The sequence below is a fragment of the Triticum dicoccoides genome, chromosome 3B (assembly GCF_002162155.2).
Source record: "Triticum dicoccoides isolate Atlit2015 ecotype Zavitan chromosome 3B, WEW_v2.0, whole genome shotgun sequence".
Lineage (NCBI taxonomy): Eukaryota > Viridiplantae > Streptophyta > Magnoliopsida > Poales > Poaceae > Triticum > Triticum dicoccoides.
Window position 1 is genome coordinate 411102 of NC_041385.1, and position 17000 is coordinate 428101.

Consider the following 17000-nt stretch of genomic DNA (forward strand, 5'->3'; position numbering starts at 1 on the left):
GTCCTGAATCCGCCACTGTTGACAAGGATCTACTTTGTAGTGCTTGCCAAGCAAGAAGGTGATACGTCCATTTTGCATGACTATTTCCTACTATAATTTATTCTATTTTAATGATATATTTCACATTATGATGGAATTCTAATGTTTTTTCGCTCTTGAACTGCAAGTTATACATAGAGAGGGAAATTACCGGACAGCTGAAAATCTGCACCTAATTTACAAACATAAGAAAAAGCCATGTAGATCGCATGGCCGTTTCAAAGCAGTGATCACGCCTCAATAGCACCGCGATCTCGCGCGATTCCCCAAGCCATGCAGATCGCGTGGGCGTTTCAAAGCAGCGATCACGCCACGATAGCGGTAGCACAGCAGCTTTTTCAGAATCTTCGGCTCAGCCAACCACAGCCTAATGCTCCCCTGTTTTCAAGCCTTCTTAGTAGAAAGAAACCCAACATTCTGAAAGCTAAAAATATCTCACATCTTCAGGAAGGAGGATATGCAAGCACGTGCCTACACTAGTAGATTTCAGACAAACCTGAAGCTCTCACTCATGAGCAGAGTAGAGCAGTACTAAGCTAAGCTGCCAATAGATCAGCTAATCTGTCACCATGGCAAAACAACGAAGAAAGAGAGAAAGAGATCATGTCAGGAGGACCGACGGCGAGACGGCTGCGGCTGCGGCGAGGCCGCGCAGCCCTTGGGCGACGCGGCCGGCCTCGAGGCCGATGCGGGGGTACAACGCCTGGGAATGGACCGTGTAGAAGATCTTGTCGCCGACGACAGAGAAGCTGGCGCTGACCACCTCGGCGCCCTCCTGCTCCAGCACGGCGATCACCTCGTGCAGCCGGAACGGCCGCCCGACCTCGCTCACCAGCGCCACGTCCAGAGTTCCGTCCTGGTGCCGCACCTCGATCACCGGCAGCGCTGTCGTGGCCGTTGAAGGAGCTCCCTTGTAGTCGCCCGTGGAGATGGAGGATGAGCAGCCAGCGGTGCCGGAGACGGCGGCCTGCTTGCGGCGTTTCAGGTCGTCGATCCGGCCCCGGAGCTGCTTGATGTACGCCGCCGCGCTGTCCAACTGGTCCAGCTGTGTCGCCGCGTCCTGAAAACACCACACAACTAAGTCAGATTAGGCGACCAATTGATCCTGTTGGCAGGAGCAAGTACAATAAGCTTGAGCTTCTGTAAGCAGGCTATAAGAGTTAAAATATTATTTTTCTGATGATACGAAGTGGAGAGAAGAAGAGCCGGCTATAGAATTAGAGCCAGCTGCAACACATGCTCCTAGGCACTATGTGAGAATGAAAAGTGAGCCATGTATTAAGAAAGTAGCACATCTTCATATATTACTATTGTACTTGTTGGCCATGCATAAGGTTAACTATAGATGACATTGACAATATCATATAGCCATCAACTAGCTATACTATTAACCATGCTCTAATGGCTAGTAAAATAACTGATCAACTAGTTGGCATCATCTTGCGTTTGCAATCAAAAATATATTCAGATTTTGTATGGCAGATCCATGTGAACCCAATCGGGAGAGTGATCTTCAAAAATAATTTTGTATGACAAATTATTGGGGATGGATTGATCGACCAAACATTTTAAATTTTCTTGACCAGAAAGTAATTATTTGGGACGGGTTATCCGATAGACGGGTAGCAAAATGAGTGAGTGGTACCACACTGATCGCTTTCTATGGCATCGAATCTGGCACGTGCCGAAATGATGATGAGATATTTTCTTTTCTTGTGAAGGTGGTCACTCAGCACCAACCAATTTCAGACATCATAATTCAGTGGACCATAGAAGTAGGTGCTCCACATCACACGCGTACTTGATGTTTTTTTTCTTTTTCTTGAGGAAAGCACGTATTCTCTACTGCGTGTTGCTGCTCGGTAACAGTGTGGGTAATCAGCTGTGTGTCCTGACAGCTGCGTGAGTTGGGCTAATGAATCAATCTGCCAAGATGTGCCTTTTGCTGGGGAGGCGAATCAACACAAGAGGAGAGGAAGAAGAGAAGAGGAGGATGCTTAAGGTAGCAGGCAGAATAGTTTTCTACTTGTACGTACCTTGTTGCTGGACGGCGGCGAGGAAGAATAGTGTCTGAGGTGGTGGTCTGAGGAGGAGGAGGCCGGAACGAGGGAGGATAGCTTGAGGCAGAGTCCCTTCATGTGCAGCCGCCGGTTCTTCTCCACGTCCTTGCGCTCCATCTTGCTGCCGCTGCTGTGGAGGTTCCCGTCCGGCAGCAGCATGGCTCCTCCACGGCCGCTCTGCCTCCTGCTCTTCATTGTTGAGGTGAGTTGCGCTTGGTCTCTTCTCTCCCAATCCCAAGGAGGACGGATGGAGGGAGGCAAGGAGAGCAGGAGCAGGTGAGCTGAGGCTGAGGTGTGGATGGAGGGAGGGTGGTTGAGTTGGGGGTGGTGGGAGGGGAGGGGAGGGGAGGGGAGCTTATTTATACAGCCAGAGCCAGCAGAGGGGAGGGGAGAGGACGGAGGAGGAAGAGGGAGCAGGCAGCGAAAAAGCGAGTGAAAAAGAAAGGTGATGGAATCTTTCTTTTTTCTTTTTTGATAGAGAGAGAGAGAGAGATAGATGAACATGAGTGGAGAGGATTAGAGCAACGGTGCAAGTCAGAGGTCAACCCTTCTCCCTCCGAGTGATCCACCGTCCCTTTTACTGTAGCCCTCCCGCACGTTGCACAAATATGATAGCAGAGTTCACATCCGCCACGTAACCAGAGTGAACTGTCAAGTAACATGGGTTGATGAGATGCACGCACGTGTTCGTGTTCGGATCGACAAGTAGTAGTACTGACTGAGTGAGAAACCCCCGCGCACGCGGTTTCACGGTCAACACATCCCGCCGGTCGCCCTCTTGCTCTGCCCACATCCTCTTCTCTTCTCCTGTGTTCTCCTCTGTTTTCTCGCCGCATTTTTTTTTCGAGGGAAATTTCTAATGTATTAATCAATCATGGCATAACAAAAAACATTAGAGGTAACGTCACCAAGAACCTTTCTTGGTTACTAGTAATACATGTTCGACGGGCGCATCGGCGTCGAGATAGCTAGTCTTCTGGGCTTCGATCCACCTCAAATTCATTGATTCGACGGATCCCTGGCGTAGAATTCTGTTTGCCTCCTTGAACAGTGAGGTTGTGATATTTCGTCATGCGTCGATGGGTTTTACCGTCAGACGCTTCAGGTCGATTCAAGAATGCCGACAAAACGTTTCGGCTGTCAGTAGCAAAGTTAGTTTGGCTTTGGTAATAAGGGAGCAGTGACAGTAGCATGTTGGCTGTGCTAGTGGTTGTTCCGTGGTCCAAACACCACGATGTAAATTTTATTATGTTTGGCTCCCCGTGAGCGGTCCGGGAGAAACCGGCGCCGCCGCAAACCACCCTCCCAACTCACCACCCCCTCTAGTCACGGAAGCATAGGCGCGGCGAACGTCGTCGGGTGGCGACCAATGGAAGATGTTGGTGTGTGTTGGCGTTTATACTTCGGTGCCGACGGTGGCGGCTGTGAGTGATGACTGAGATGTGGCAATGGTTGAGGTAGTCAGCTCTTCTCGGACGTGTCCATAGGATTTTCTTGGCCTTTTTGTTGTTGTGAAGTGGCGGGGTCCTCGTGGCATATGATGACGGGCAACATGTGGTCCGTTTGGTGATCATTCACGGCGCCAGCACTGTCTAGTTCTCCTTCGCAGTTCTATGTTAGAGTCGTAGATGCGTTGTCTAGGTGCATGTGGCCGAGTTCTGGCACTGATCTTCATACAACTTCAGTTTCCTCTACAATGTGTGGTGGGTTGACGATCATCTACGGCTAAGTCGGAGTCATTTGCTCAGGGTTTAGGGATGACGATGATGCATGCCTTCTAGGGGAGGAGTGATTACGATGACGCCCGTGTGCTGTATCGGCAGACCCTCTTTGGAGAGGTGTGTGTGTGGTATTTTGTATGCCGCTCAGTGGTTTCTGATAGTTTTCATCTGGTTTTTCGCTAATTAGATGAGCAATTCTCTTTTGCTTAAATAATGAGTGAGACAAATCTTTTGCCGCTGTTTCGAAAAAAGAGGAGGAAATGTTAAGTGAAGACGAACTGTGCAATCACGTGGGCTAGGTATATATACAGTGCAACCGTGCGACAGATAATGTTGCTGCTAGCCCGCGTGTACACACGTGTCTATATAGGCACTACGTGGCAAAAACACAATCACTATCAACCTACGTGTCCCACAAAAATAAAATCACAAAAGCTGTTAGCAGCCTTTCGCAATCATGCACCCACGCCTTCCAATCCGGTCGATTATCAACCGCATAGAAGTAACAATGACCCCATTAATTAATCAATGATCACGTGATGACATCGACCTCTGTCTCCACAAATGTCAAAAATATACCGTGGGAATTGAGATTTGGACTGACAGGGCATGGAGATACTATAAGTAGGGAAAACACTACGTTGTACAAACAATCCAGACAAGGTGGATAGAAAGTATAGCAAAATTTAAGAACAAGATTAGCAAAAAAAATTATGATTAAAATCCATAATGAAAGGTAAGTGGGGGAGGTGAGTCGAAGCCCCCCCCCCCCCCCCGCTCTCGCGTCGCCCCTCTCGGGCGACCCCAAACCCTAGCCGCCGCCACCTCTCCTCCCTCCTCCCCGCGCCTCGCCGCCACCCGAGGATCCCGCCGGCTGCTGCGCGTCTTCCGGTGAAGGTGGCGGCGAGGATCTGCTGCCTCACGCCGCTGTGAGGGGCTCTGGAAGCCAGGGCGGCGACCCTGGATGGAGATGGCGGCGTGGATCTCTCCGGTGGATGGCGCGCGCAGGTGCTGGTCGTCCCTTCCGGCCGCGTGGGTGGCGTAAGGGCGGCGAGGCCTTGCTGCAGCGGAGGGCGGCTTTTCTTCCTCTCGGCCCCTTCCCCTCACAGTGGCCTCCTCTCCTGATTTGGTGGCTGGCCCGTTAGATCTGGCCGAGGATGGGGTGGTGGAGTCTTGGAACGGGGGAAACCCCTGGTCGATTTCGCGTCGACCTCGACGCTGGCGGCGCTTCGGTGTCGTTCCCCTCTTGAGGGCGGGTCGAGCTTCCAGATCCGTCCCCCTCTTCCCCCTTCCTGCTCCAGGCGAAAGTCTTGGCCTTTTGGCCGGACGGCGGAGGCGTTCTGGCGTCTTGATCCTCCTTGGAGGCGCCGTTCAAGGGGAGGTTGGAGGTTGGGCGTGCTTCTTGGTGGTGGGTGGCGGCAGCTGTGCTCGGATCCCCTGGTTGCCGGCGTTGGTGGTGGCATGTTGGTTCTTCCGTATCTTTCAGTGGCTCCCCGCCTTGTCTGCTGGTTGGCGGCCGGCCGGTGGTGGGCGTCCGGCACGGTCTGGGCGAAGGGGAGATAGTGGTCTCCCCTCCGGCAGTGGCCCGAGGCAGTGGGCGGCGGAGTCGATGGTTTCCTTCAAGCGGTCTGGGCCTTCATGTCCACGGCAATTTTCGGCGTAGGGTGGCTTCGGCCCTGCTGTTCTATCTGCACAAGATCTCCGATGGCTTGATCGTTGTTTCTCTTAGATGCTCTGTTCGCTGCTGCTCTGGGTCGTAGTGAATTTGGCATGTATTTTTCAGCTTTTGGTCAAGTCTTTGCCTTTGTAATTCAACACCATTGTATCCTAGCCGGTTGATCGCTTCATTAATTTGAAGTCGGGCCTTCATGCCTTTTCTCTAAAAAAACTAGTTTTTTATATTTTGGGATAAAGACTTAAAATGGAATTAACAAATGAATGAAATATTAAAATACAAGGAAAACTGAAAATTTAATTGCGGAAAAGCTTCTATAATGTGTGGGGATTTTAGGTATTATACTCAGAGGAGAATTATTAAATTTTCGAAAGCTCTATAATATCTCCGTAAAGCATCTGTCCATGAAGCATTTTTGGTTTGTGCCACTACTGAGTCAGGACTCCAAAACGGCCTGCTTCAACCATCAACGAAGTAGCTTAAAATGGCATGCATACCCTTTCGAATTAAGTTAACATCAAGAGATTAGCTTAAGCTAGCAAAGCGCGTACAGTACTACTGGTACACGAGCCCGGCTGGCAAATATTTTAATCGCGCCTTGATCCTTCAATCTCCAATACAATAATATAATTTGGTAACGAGATAACGCCACACATGGTTAATACGTGGCTTAAGCTCGATGATGATCCAGGCCAATTTCATTATTTTGGAGAACATGTTGATCCTGGCAGATCATGCCCCAACAGCCAGCGCGCTGAACATGGAGCCAAGCAAGCAACCAACCATCCTCCTCTAAAAATAAAATCATCAGAGTTGTCAGATTTTAAAATTAGTCCAACTAGCATTGCCAACGTGCGCGCGCCATTCTACACACGGATATTGTTTTGACTTTGGAAGTACGTTATACTTGCATTCACACTCTACATAAATAAACACACCTGAATGCGAAATGTATAGGAGTTATCAATTCATCCAATCGAAGTGCTTTAGCATTGATACAGTATTGTCGATTAATTAACTGAAGATGGAGTAATGTGTTATGGTTTCATGTGAGAAGATGGTGACAGTGACATAATTAAGATTTAAGTTAAGCGATCACGTGCGGCATTTTTGGCGGAGTTATACTTAGCGACCCACCACCTCCTCGTGCATATAAATTAATTAATCAAGTAATTCTAGTCATGGTCTCACGATCTTTTGATTTTCATGCGATGTCGAATTCCACTCAGTAAAAGTTAACATCGCAAAAGGCAGTTTTAACCAACGAAACGGCCGGAATTGGCTATTATGGGAGTACAATCAGAAAGAATCCAGTAAAAATAATTACTTATGTACAACTATTTTTTTTTTCACTTGGCTACAGCTTGATGCACCGTAGGTTTTAAGCACTAAAGGTGGATGCGATATTAAACAGAAACTATGGTAGTTCCTTTAATTAACCTAGTAACCAACCACTTTCTGCGCACTAGATAATAAAATGGACGTGTGGATTGATTCCTTGGGTGTGACTTTTCGGCCCACCAGGGAGAAAGCAAAGTGTAGCATGGGCCAAAAGGCCATCATATAGTATTCGACACGTTTGCATGCATGCAGTAACATCGCCCTAGCTCTCACTTTCATTCATCCCTTTTTCTTCTGATAAGGCAAATACGCTGATTCTTACTGCATAATAGTTTACTTTTTTGTTAGGCAGGAAAGCACGATTCATACTTTACTCAATCTTTTTACCATACGCACGCTGACATCCCCATAGTTTTTTTCATGTTTACACAAACTTTAATCAACTAACAAGCTAGTATTTGTTTTTTGTCAAAGAATCATTAACTTAATTGTCAATGTCTAGAGGTCAAAGTCTGGATGACGAGGGTATTTGTTCCTTTCCCAATTTAATTTGCTCTCGCTTTGTAAATGCATACTAATATAGTCTGAAAAAGGCGTTAGGCATCCACGAGGTCGAATCTCTTTATTCTGGTCGGAAGCACTACTAGCTAGCTAAGGAATTAATATTGAAATGTCAAGGCAAAGTTGTGGCTGCTTAGTTAATTATTTTCTGTTAAGTCACACTGCTCTTTTCCTAGTAACCAACCATTTTCCGCGCGCTAAATAATGAAATGTTCGTGTGGATTGATTCCTTTGGGGTGACTTCTCAGCCCACCATAGGAAGCTCGCCCAATCACTCTCTCTGGCGACAGAGGGAGAAAGCGAAGTGTAGCATGGGCCAAAAAGGCATCACATAGTATTCCGCACGTTTACATGGCCTAGCTCTCACTTTCATCCATCCATTTTTCTTCTGAAAAGGTAATATATTTGCTGACTCTTACTGCATACTAGTTTACTCTTTGTTGGGCAAGAAAGCACCATTCATACTTTATTTAATCCTTTTACCATACGCACGTTGACATGCACATACATATTTTCTTCAGTTAAGTTTAATTAACTAACAAGCTAGTATTTGACTTTTGTCAAAAAATCATTAACTTAATTGTCGATGTCTTGAGGTCAAAGTCTGCATGACGAAGGTATTTGTTCCCTTCCCCAGTTAACTTGCTCTCACTTTGTAAATGCATAATATTGTTCGAAAAAGGCCTCGTGAATCCACGAGGTCGAATCTCTTTGTCCTAGTAAGAAGCACTAGCTAGCTAAGGAATTGATATTGAAGTGTCAAGGCAAAATTGCGGCTGCTTAATTAATTATTTACTGTTAAGTCACACTGCTCTTTGCGATACATAGTGGACAACGTGTGGATATGTTCGGCTATCTGTACCCCGTAATTATAGAGTCAAATTAACATACATTATAAAATAGATATCGAAAAACGTGCAGTACATTCAAAAAAACATATTTTGCGAAAAAAAAAATCTTTTGCAAGGAGGACCTCAGACCTATATTGAATTTGAGAATTGGTACAACACACCCCTAGAAGGAAAGGAAATTATACACAGATACCTAGGGACCTATTCACCACATAGACCAGGGCGAGATGAGGGCACACCGCCGCCGCTCTCTCTTGGAGTCAGTGAGTACCCTTGGACATGCACTCGGATTGATAACGGATGGGATGTCTCCACCTTCGATCCAACCGGGCGCATGGTACCCCTCTAGGTTTTGAGGGTGATGGTACTCACATTGTTGTTGAAGCCATGTTGGTGGTGCGGAAGCATGTGTGACTAAGAAGATCCCGAGCATGCTCATTTCGGTGAGTTGCCGACTAAGAACACGTTAGAGGTTGCTCACGTGGCCACCTTACCTTAGCCAATCCGACTGGAGCTGTTGTACCAGTCCATCGAGGAACGAGAGCACGAGGCAGCTAGGAGAAGTCATCATGGTCGCCAGCTATCTCCACCATTCGTTAGGCGGGGCCATGACGCATATGATTCCTTGGCGACTGAGGACTCAATACAGTTTTAGGTGGTTAATACCCCGTTGCAAGACTTGATGCCGCCACCAGGTTGCCAAACACTATCTGGAAGCCATATCATCATACCAGATTGCTTTGGGATGCCTCTCGGGCCCTATATAGTGCCAACAATAAATAAATATATATCAGACTTGATATACATGTTGTAGTTTGTTAGGGCGATCTTTTAGGTTCGTGCAACCCCCTCCCCCTTTCAAAAAAATAAAATTATAACACAACACTTAGAGCAAGACACTGTATTGTCGAATGGTTAGCCAACACACACACACACACATGAAAGTTCGAAGGATGGAATGACATGGTTTTTGTCCTAGTAGCATTCCAAGAGGGTAGAGAAATTGATATATAACATTAGTTGGAACTTGGTCGATGAGTAAAACACTAGATGTCAAGGTTGTGTCCCAAAATTTTAATAGCATATATATGTGAATGGGCAAGAAGTGCAAGGCCTACTTTCACAGTATGTTGATGTTCTGTTTCAGGAGAACTATTCTGCTGACACTTATGTGGATATGAGACATGCGTGATTATATTGACAAATAATGGCTCAATGACCATACGATATGAAGGTAACATCATAAGAAAATAAAGAGATGGGTGGTGCACAAAGAGAACTAGGCTGGAGAGGACAAAGATCGACAGTTTTACCCAGGTTCAAGCCCCCAAATGGGTAAAAGACCTACCAGAAGTGGTAGTCTTGTAAATATTTATCTGGGATCCTCTATGCATTGTAGATCCCTTGATATATAGAGAGCGTATCTCCGTATAACTTTAAGATTCCTGATTTTCACGCTCCTAACCTTATCACCTCTAAAGTTCCCACTTAGGTGCTTGAAGTACAACACCTTGAGGTTATGGGAGACTCATTGAGGAGTGAAAGGTCCGTACTATCCGTATGGTATTCCCACAAGAGGAGATACACATATCCACTAAAAAATACCCATGTTGTTAAAAAAATATTAAGTTTTTTTGGCATACTCCACCGAATCACTTTGCATGGCTATTATGTCCCTAGCCAACAACACGAACCATTCATCTTTCCTTGGAATTGTGTAGATTTTTAAAATTTTCTACTGTGTACTTTGTGTGATTATTATCTCCCTGGAAAGCAACCGTTTAGTGTGCTTGTAATTGTGCAATGAGTTTTGAAACCTTATCTTTTTCATACCAAAAGATAAATCCAACCAAAATTACTATAATCATCCATAAATCTTACAAACTAAAATGACCCTGAACATATTTGGGAGTGTGTCCAGATATACCAAAAAATACAAGTTCAAGAGAATAGAGAGAAAGATGACTTGTTGCCTATTGACAACCACAAAAACGTAGGAGATTATTAAGATAGTGAAATTATACCAATGGGAAAGTCGGATGGCATATTTGACTATGCCATGTATGCGGAGAGGATGCGTACGTAGCTGCAAGATATTGACCCTAGCAAGACTGGCAATTATTGATAGGTTAGAGAGTCCTCTACAAGGTTCTCAAAAAAGTTCTCCTCGTTTCATATGCCTTATAAAAAACTATTCATAATAAATTCCATAAAAAGCATTATACCCATTAAGTGGGTTGATTTACATAAAAGAGTGTTTTTGCAGCCTTAGGAACATGATGGCTATTATCAAGATGGTGGCTATTGGTGTAAGTACAAATTCTATAGTAATCAACATGACTAATGTGCATTCCTCACATGTTGGTTGTGTACAGTTGATACTCCCCCTTGCAATAGTTGTGGAAGGTGAGTTGATTTAGGTCACTTGTTATGTTGTCCATGCTCCCTTACCTGCATATGAGTTTGTATCGATGTAGTAGGTTGTCATATAATTGGGAGGTTGATTATCGTTGTCTTCAAAGATATGGTCCAAGAGCTTCGAACCCTTTAGGGAGGGAGGGCCCATCTTGCTGGAACGTTGGAGGCATGAGCACCCACCATTATCACAGTTGGAGTATTGACAATGATTGTTGCCACCTTTTTTGTCCATGCTGATCGTTGTTGCTGCCACCACATCCTGCATGTTCATTTTCTCAATTATCACCACCATGTTGATTGCACGGATCAAGGTTGGATGAAAATTTTACCAAGAATGAGAGATTTTTCTTCTCCAATATGGTTTCAAAAGAGTTCATATGAGAATATATCTCACCAAGCAACACCAACTTGTTTTGAGTCAATGACAACATGGGGGTAGTCAGAACTGAGGTCACAAAACATATATGAGAGTGCATGCTCTTCAGCGAGAGGGGATCCTTCTAAAGCCATTGTATCATTGAGTTCTTTTACTTTGTTGAAAGAGTAATTTGCCGGTAGGTCGTTCTTCCTCATGTTTGCCGATTGCCCGTGAACCCGAAAGATCTTTGCATATTGGAGAGGCGGCTCTAATACCGTACCATACAATTATTTTTTTTGAAACGAGGCAAAAGATTTGCCATTTTCATTGATTAAGAAGAAAAGAATTGCCCGGTTAATTGGCGGAAAACCGGGCTAAAACCGATACAAGTCAACCCATATGATATGGGCACCACCGGCCAACCTGGCCACCGACATGGGACACACAGCTGCAAAGAAGAAAGGCATTCACCGAGAAGTCGCAAGCGTCATCGTCATCACCGGCTGCCTCGAACGGCGACTCCGACTTCAGCATACAGCTCCAACCTCGAAGCCAACCCGCAAACAGCTGCATAGAAGCCACGACGGCACATGCCACCAGAAGGCCACACGCGCAAGCAACCGACAGCTCCGACTTTGACGACGAGCCTCACCAAGGAAATATGCAGGGCTTGCGCCGACCGTGCCCACAGAAGAGCACCTCAGACACGTCGGGAAGAACCGGCTACCGAAGTCCACGCTGCGACCTGAGCTCCTCTCGACGACATCATCGTTGCCAAACAGAAACCAGCGCCCCGCCTCAGCAAACCATGCGGCGAAGATGCCGCCATCCACGACGAAGATGCCGCAATCCACCAGTCTTCCGGTCGTAGCCGGCTCCGAGACGATGCCCCCAAGAAGGAGAAGACGCGAAGACGCCTCCATCGCCCGACCCAACGGATCTGAGGTTTCCCTCCGGAGCCAAAGCCGTGGGGAGGAGGAGCACACCTCCACGACGACGCTTCCAAGAAAGATCACGGCACCCGCGGGTACCGCCGTCGCCGGCTCCAAAGAAGGCCGGAGCAAAGATTTCTCCCGGAGATGCGCCGACCACCTTCCACCACCGACCGCCGCCCATCGTCCACCACCTGCTGAGGCCGACCTCATTCTGACCACGGGATCCCACGATCCACCACGACCAGACACTCACCACCCCCTGGCCGAAGCCGCCGTCCACCACCGCAGCACCACCGTAGCCACCACCACCGCAGCAACCAACGCCGCATCGCCAGGAGCAGCACCCAGATCAGAGCCGCTCGAGCGAAGCAGCTGAGCAGGAGCAGGCCGTTCACTCGCAGCACACCTCGCGCCCCGGAGAAACCATCCAGTCGCTGCGCCCGTTCAGTCAGTCGCAGCGCCCGACGTGCGCCAGCCGCCGCCGCGCCCGGCAGTCGATCCGCGCCCCACGCACACATCCAGAGCCTCCGCGCGCACGTACGTCGTCCACGCCCGTCGTCCACGCCCAGGCCACGCCGGGAGCTCGGTCCGAGGCCGCCGCCTCGGAGCCCCATCCACCACACCGAGCCACCAGCACAACCGCCAGCACCACCACAGTGCCCAGCAGCCGCCGAGGACTGGCGCCACCACGCCTGCCGGCAGCCATGGCCGAGATCCTACCGGCCAGAACCAGATCCAGATCGGACTGGACCGGAACAGGGCAGGGACCCCGGGCCGCCGCTACCGCAGGTCACACCACCGGACGAAGCACGCCCCACCACCGCAGCCAACGCGCCGAGCCGCCGCCGGAGGTTCACCGCACCAAGCCGCCAAGAGCCCCATCGGTGGAACTCCACGCCGCCGCTAGAGGGGAGGGGGCCGCGCCCAGGAGAGACCCCGCCGCCACCGGCACTGCACGGGCTTCGCCCGGCAGCGGCCCACGGTGGCGGCGAGGGGAAGGGGAGGGAGGGGGGTGGCCGGCGGCGGGGTCTGGGGTTCCCCCCGTGCCGCCTCGGATAGGGACGCGGGGGTCGGGAGCTGCTACACCGTACCATACAAATTAGTGATAGCAGATTGGTTGGGGATGCCGGTGCTAGGGCTCAATCAATGTATTGCACCAAAGACATGAGATGTAAGTTGTATTTTGTTGGGGCTATAACGAACAATTCTATTCAACCTCGATATTCAAAACAAGCCTATTCATCTCATGCAACACTGGATATTGGAGGAAGAGATAAAATAGAACACATTTAAAATTTTATATTTTAACATGTACAACATACTATAATAGCCAAAAACAGGTAACTGTAAATTATAGCAAGTGATTATAGATCGAAGGATGATCAACATTTTCTTCATACATCGACCTCATTGTAAAATTAACATGGAGAAGACACTAGCTAGCTACTTAAGGCGTTTCCATCCCCTGTCATAGTCAATTAATAAATAGATATCATGAACTGTTTGTAGGATGTTTATTAAATACAGTTATGTGTGGATTTTAGTGTGTGCACAGATTCATTTACTATCATACCAATGCTCTCAGTCGTTCGTTAATTCTTGAAACATCTATGCCAATTCTTGTGCTGAAGGCCTGCATAATAACAAAAGGAGAAATTTATGAAATTAGTTAACTTAACTGTATGCAAAATAGATAACATCATAATTTTATATCTTGATGGAAACAAAGCCAATTGCATCTAATTAAATTTAGCACATACATTCCAGCCAGTATGGAGGGACGAATAACAAAGGAATTTTATTAGGATTTGCATGGCAAGTGTGTACATCTAAGGTCATATTCAAATTTTTGGCTAGCTTTTCTCCTTGTTTATTTTCTTTCTATGTTTCTACAGCCTAGGAAAGTGATTCGAGAGGAATCTATGGATCTGCAGCATCCTCTCTTTTTTTGACAGAAACACTCTCATGTTTTATTATGTGCATTTTTCTTGTATATATTTCATTAATTCAGCGTAATGTTACACTAGGACAAACAGTACCCTTCAAATAAATTTTAACACATATTTTCGAAGGCTATCGAGCCAACGTTCCAAAATGAAAGATTTTTTTTTTTGCCACAAAAATCATTTCTTTCAGGGACTAATGCTTTTTAGATATGAATCCAGTGATACAATTTTAATGCCACATAACCCATATTTATTGGTCTAATTAATTATTTGTCAAAACTTGGATCCAAGGAATTGTGCGTGGCTTACATTTTGCAGCATAGATGTGTTTATACGTTGCAAATATAAAGACTATACCTACATATGTACGTACCCGGGAGTGTATAGTGTAAAATATTTTGTGGCCAGCAACAGAATGATTGGCGTTGACGATGTCGGCCCCTTCTTCTTCGTGAATGGTGATCACCTCATGGAGCTTGATCGGTCTCTTCGTGCTGCATATCAGCCGCACCTCCATGCTTGATTCGTCGGATTGTCGCACCTCCACTACTGTTGGTGATGCCTCCAAATATTTTTCTCCTTCCAGTGACCCGCAACCGCTACTTGTGTTTGTGGTGGTTGTGGGCGTTCTGATGTCATTAACTCCCCGTGAGGTAGCCATGGCTTGCATTGAGGCCTTCTTACGTTGCAGCTCATCTACCCTCTCCTTGAGCTTCTTGATGTATGATGCGGCCACATCCAGGCTGCCTAGTTGGGTCACTGTATCCTATAAACACATTTAATGCACAATAATGTGAACAGATTATATACAGGAGCTTTTTTTTAGTTTTGATGACATGATTTCTTGGGCTCAGATAGCCATTCCTTTTCAAGACAATGGAAGAGTTATAACTTTCTGGTCTATGCATCGTTAGTTGATGTTGGGGAAGTGACTTAATTCGTAAATTATCTTCAAGATCTTACTGCATACTATCTTCCTCTCCATTACGAATTGATATTTACTTTCTAAATGTTGCCGTCCTACATTGTCGATTCATTATTAGCTAGCAAGCCCCTTTAGTGAAGTTACTCTTATTATTATCTGAGAATGTTTGGCATGAACAGCCACATGGGCCATCCCGTCTCATTGATGCACTGCATAAAGCAATATTATATGCATTCTCTTATTTGTGGACATGCGAATTCAGAGCTGGAGGAGTTTTGCAAGATTGCAAGATGGCCATAATAATGCTTGCAAACTGCAGACGGAAAGACTTCGTATTTCTAACGTGACAGTTAGTTATTTCCTGAAAACTTGGAGCTGCATTTCAGAGTATGGCAGGAAAAATGAACTCGGTCGAGGAAAGCAGCACATTCCAAGAAAACTTATTGCCTGTAGAACTGAATTGCTAGCTACCGTTGAGTACGATATTTCATGTGATGAGAAGGACAATACTAGTGGCCATTAAATTTAATGGTTTTCTCACCTATGAGGCTATAATTAAATCTGCTCGGGGATGAGATCACGATATAAACATGGAGAATTGGAGACTATTCAGTTATAGCTATAGGTAATGAGAAAAAAATGAACATGAGAAGAGAAGTGTGTTCTTTGTTCTTACAGCGTGGGGGTTGTCTTCTTTGGGGATGAGGGACGCTAGCTTGTCGCAGAGCGCCTTCATGCGCTGCCGCCTCTCCTTCTCCGAGTCTTTCTTCTCCATCAGTAGCTTCTCCGTCGGCGTCCCGGCCGTGCCGACGCTTGCCCTGGTCCTCTTCCCGCCCCTCGCCGGCTTCGCCTTCACCTCCATCTAGCTCAGGGGGTAGAGATCGATCAGAATGTCTGTGTCAATGGGTGTGGATCGAAATGCAATAAAAATGAAGAAGAAGAAGAAGAAGAAGAAGAAGAAGAAGAAGAAGAAGAAGATACCGAGGCGCAGGCAGCTGCTAGCTTCATGGTGGCAGAATGAGAATGGAGGAAGAAGAACAAGTGCTTGCGTGGCGTGGTCTAAATGGACGTGTACGGATAAGGGCCAGCCAAGGTGGCCTATGGGAGCTTGGGAAATACTCTACCTCTACGTGTATATATAGGGATCTTGAAAATATTTTTAAAAATGTGTGTGTGTGTGTGTGTGTGTGTGTGTGTGTGTGTGTGTGTGTGTGTGTGTGTATACGAGGTATATGTGGCTGCAGAAGTGAGATGATGTACGTACACATCCTATTGGTTGGAGAGGGTTCAAGCACCGATGGAGAAATATCAACGGATCTTTGCTTGCAAGTATACGTACGTACAAATGCCGTGTGTGTCGGCAGCGCGACACGGCATTCAATGCCGGGACAGGGGTGACAGCAGCGTGGACGTGGATCCATTGGTTAAGCACGATCGATACAGGAACGACATGCATGCATGATTGAGCGCAAGTGGGAGCTGGGATTTCCACCGTTTGTACCTCGCCATTGTTGCTCTTCACCACAATAAACTTACTCCCTCCGATCCATATTAGTTGTCGCTACATTGGTTTGAGCGAGAACTAATATGGATCGGTACAGGAGCGCCGGACGTATGTGGGCTTCGGCGGCGCGGCTGGCGGGTCTCCCGGCGGCGTCTTGGGCGGCGCGGCGGTGGCGGCCTGTGTGTCGCGAGGTGGTGGCTACGTTGGGTCTGCCCGGTGGTCGCGGGTGGATGATGTGGATCTCATCTGAGGCGGCAGGCGGCTCCTCTCGTGCGACCCGAAGGCGGCGGCTGGGGCGGCGCCCCCAGGCCGTCCGGCGGTGGCTGAAGCACCATAGCCGGCGGAGCGGCGGCCCTGAGATGGACGGCGGTGGTGGCAGCGCCCCATCCGGCGGGATGGGCTGTTCTGGTCGGAGATGGTGACGGCGGTGACTGCGGATCCAACGCCCCGATCGGATCCGCTGCGGGGAGGCCTTTTGCCGACCGGCGGCGCGCGGAGGGGCCGGCGAGGAGATGCCGGATCTCCGCCGGAGTACCGACGGCGACGTACGTCTTCGTGGCGAGGTTCCGCTCGGTTCCAGTCAGTCGCGAGATCGGGACGACGTGACTTCCGATGAAATCGCGCCTGACTGCGGTCTTGGTGGACGATGGTGGCGTCTCGGACGTC

At 47.7% G+C, this 17000-nt stretch overlaps 2 protein-coding genes across 2 annotated transcripts; both read right to left on the bottom strand.

The window, feature by feature from the left end:
- Window positions 1-420: 420 nt before the first annotated feature.
- On the bottom strand, window positions 421-2423 carry LOC119274223 (transcription factor bHLH167-like). Its single transcript, XM_037554883.1, has 2 exons — window positions 2076-2423; window positions 421-1099 (listed from the first exon to the last, which is right to left on the bottom strand). Exons 1-2 carry the CDS (start codon window positions 2292-2294, stop codon window positions 641-643), a joined length of 678 nt encoding a protein of 225 aa, XP_037410780.1. The 5' UTR covers window positions 2295-2423; the 3' UTR covers window positions 421-640.
- An 8026-nt stretch (window positions 2424-10449) lies between these two features.
- On the bottom strand, window positions 10450-15940 carry LOC119274225. The gene is made up of 5 exons (XM_037554886.1): window positions 15812-15940; window positions 15507-15692; window positions 14279-14671; window positions 13533-13592; window positions 10450-10925 (listed from the first exon to the last, which is right to left on the bottom strand). The coding sequence occupies exons 1-5, from the start codon at window positions 15836-15838 to the stop codon at window positions 10677-10679; spliced, it is 915 nt and encodes a 304-aa protein (XP_037410783.1). The 5' UTR covers window positions 15839-15940; the 3' UTR covers window positions 10450-10676.
- Window positions 15941-17000: the final 1060 nt, after the last annotated feature.

Excerpts from the sequence above, each read along its gene's own strand:
- LOC119274223 (XM_037554883.1), bottom strand. The coding sequence starts at position 2,294 with ATGAAGAGCAGGAGGCAGAGCGGCCGTGGAGGAGCCATGCTGCTGCCG. Across the intron at positions 1,100-2,075 it reads CGCCGCCGTCCAGCAACAAG|GACGCGGCGACACAGCTGGA; the intron begins GTACGTACAAGT and ends TGGTGTTTTCAG.
- LOC119274225 (XM_037554886.1), bottom strand. The coding sequence starts at position 15,838 with ATGAAGCTAGCAGCTGCCTGCGCCTCG. Across the intron at positions 15,693-15,811 it reads TAGCAGCTGCCTGCGCCTCG|ATGGAGGTGAAGGCGAAGCC; the intron begins GTATCTTCTTCT and ends CCCCTGAGCTAG. Across the intron at positions 14,672-15,506 it reads AAGAAGACAACCCCCACGCT|GATACAGTGACCCAACTAGG; the intron begins GTAAGAACAAAG and ends ATGTGTTTATAG.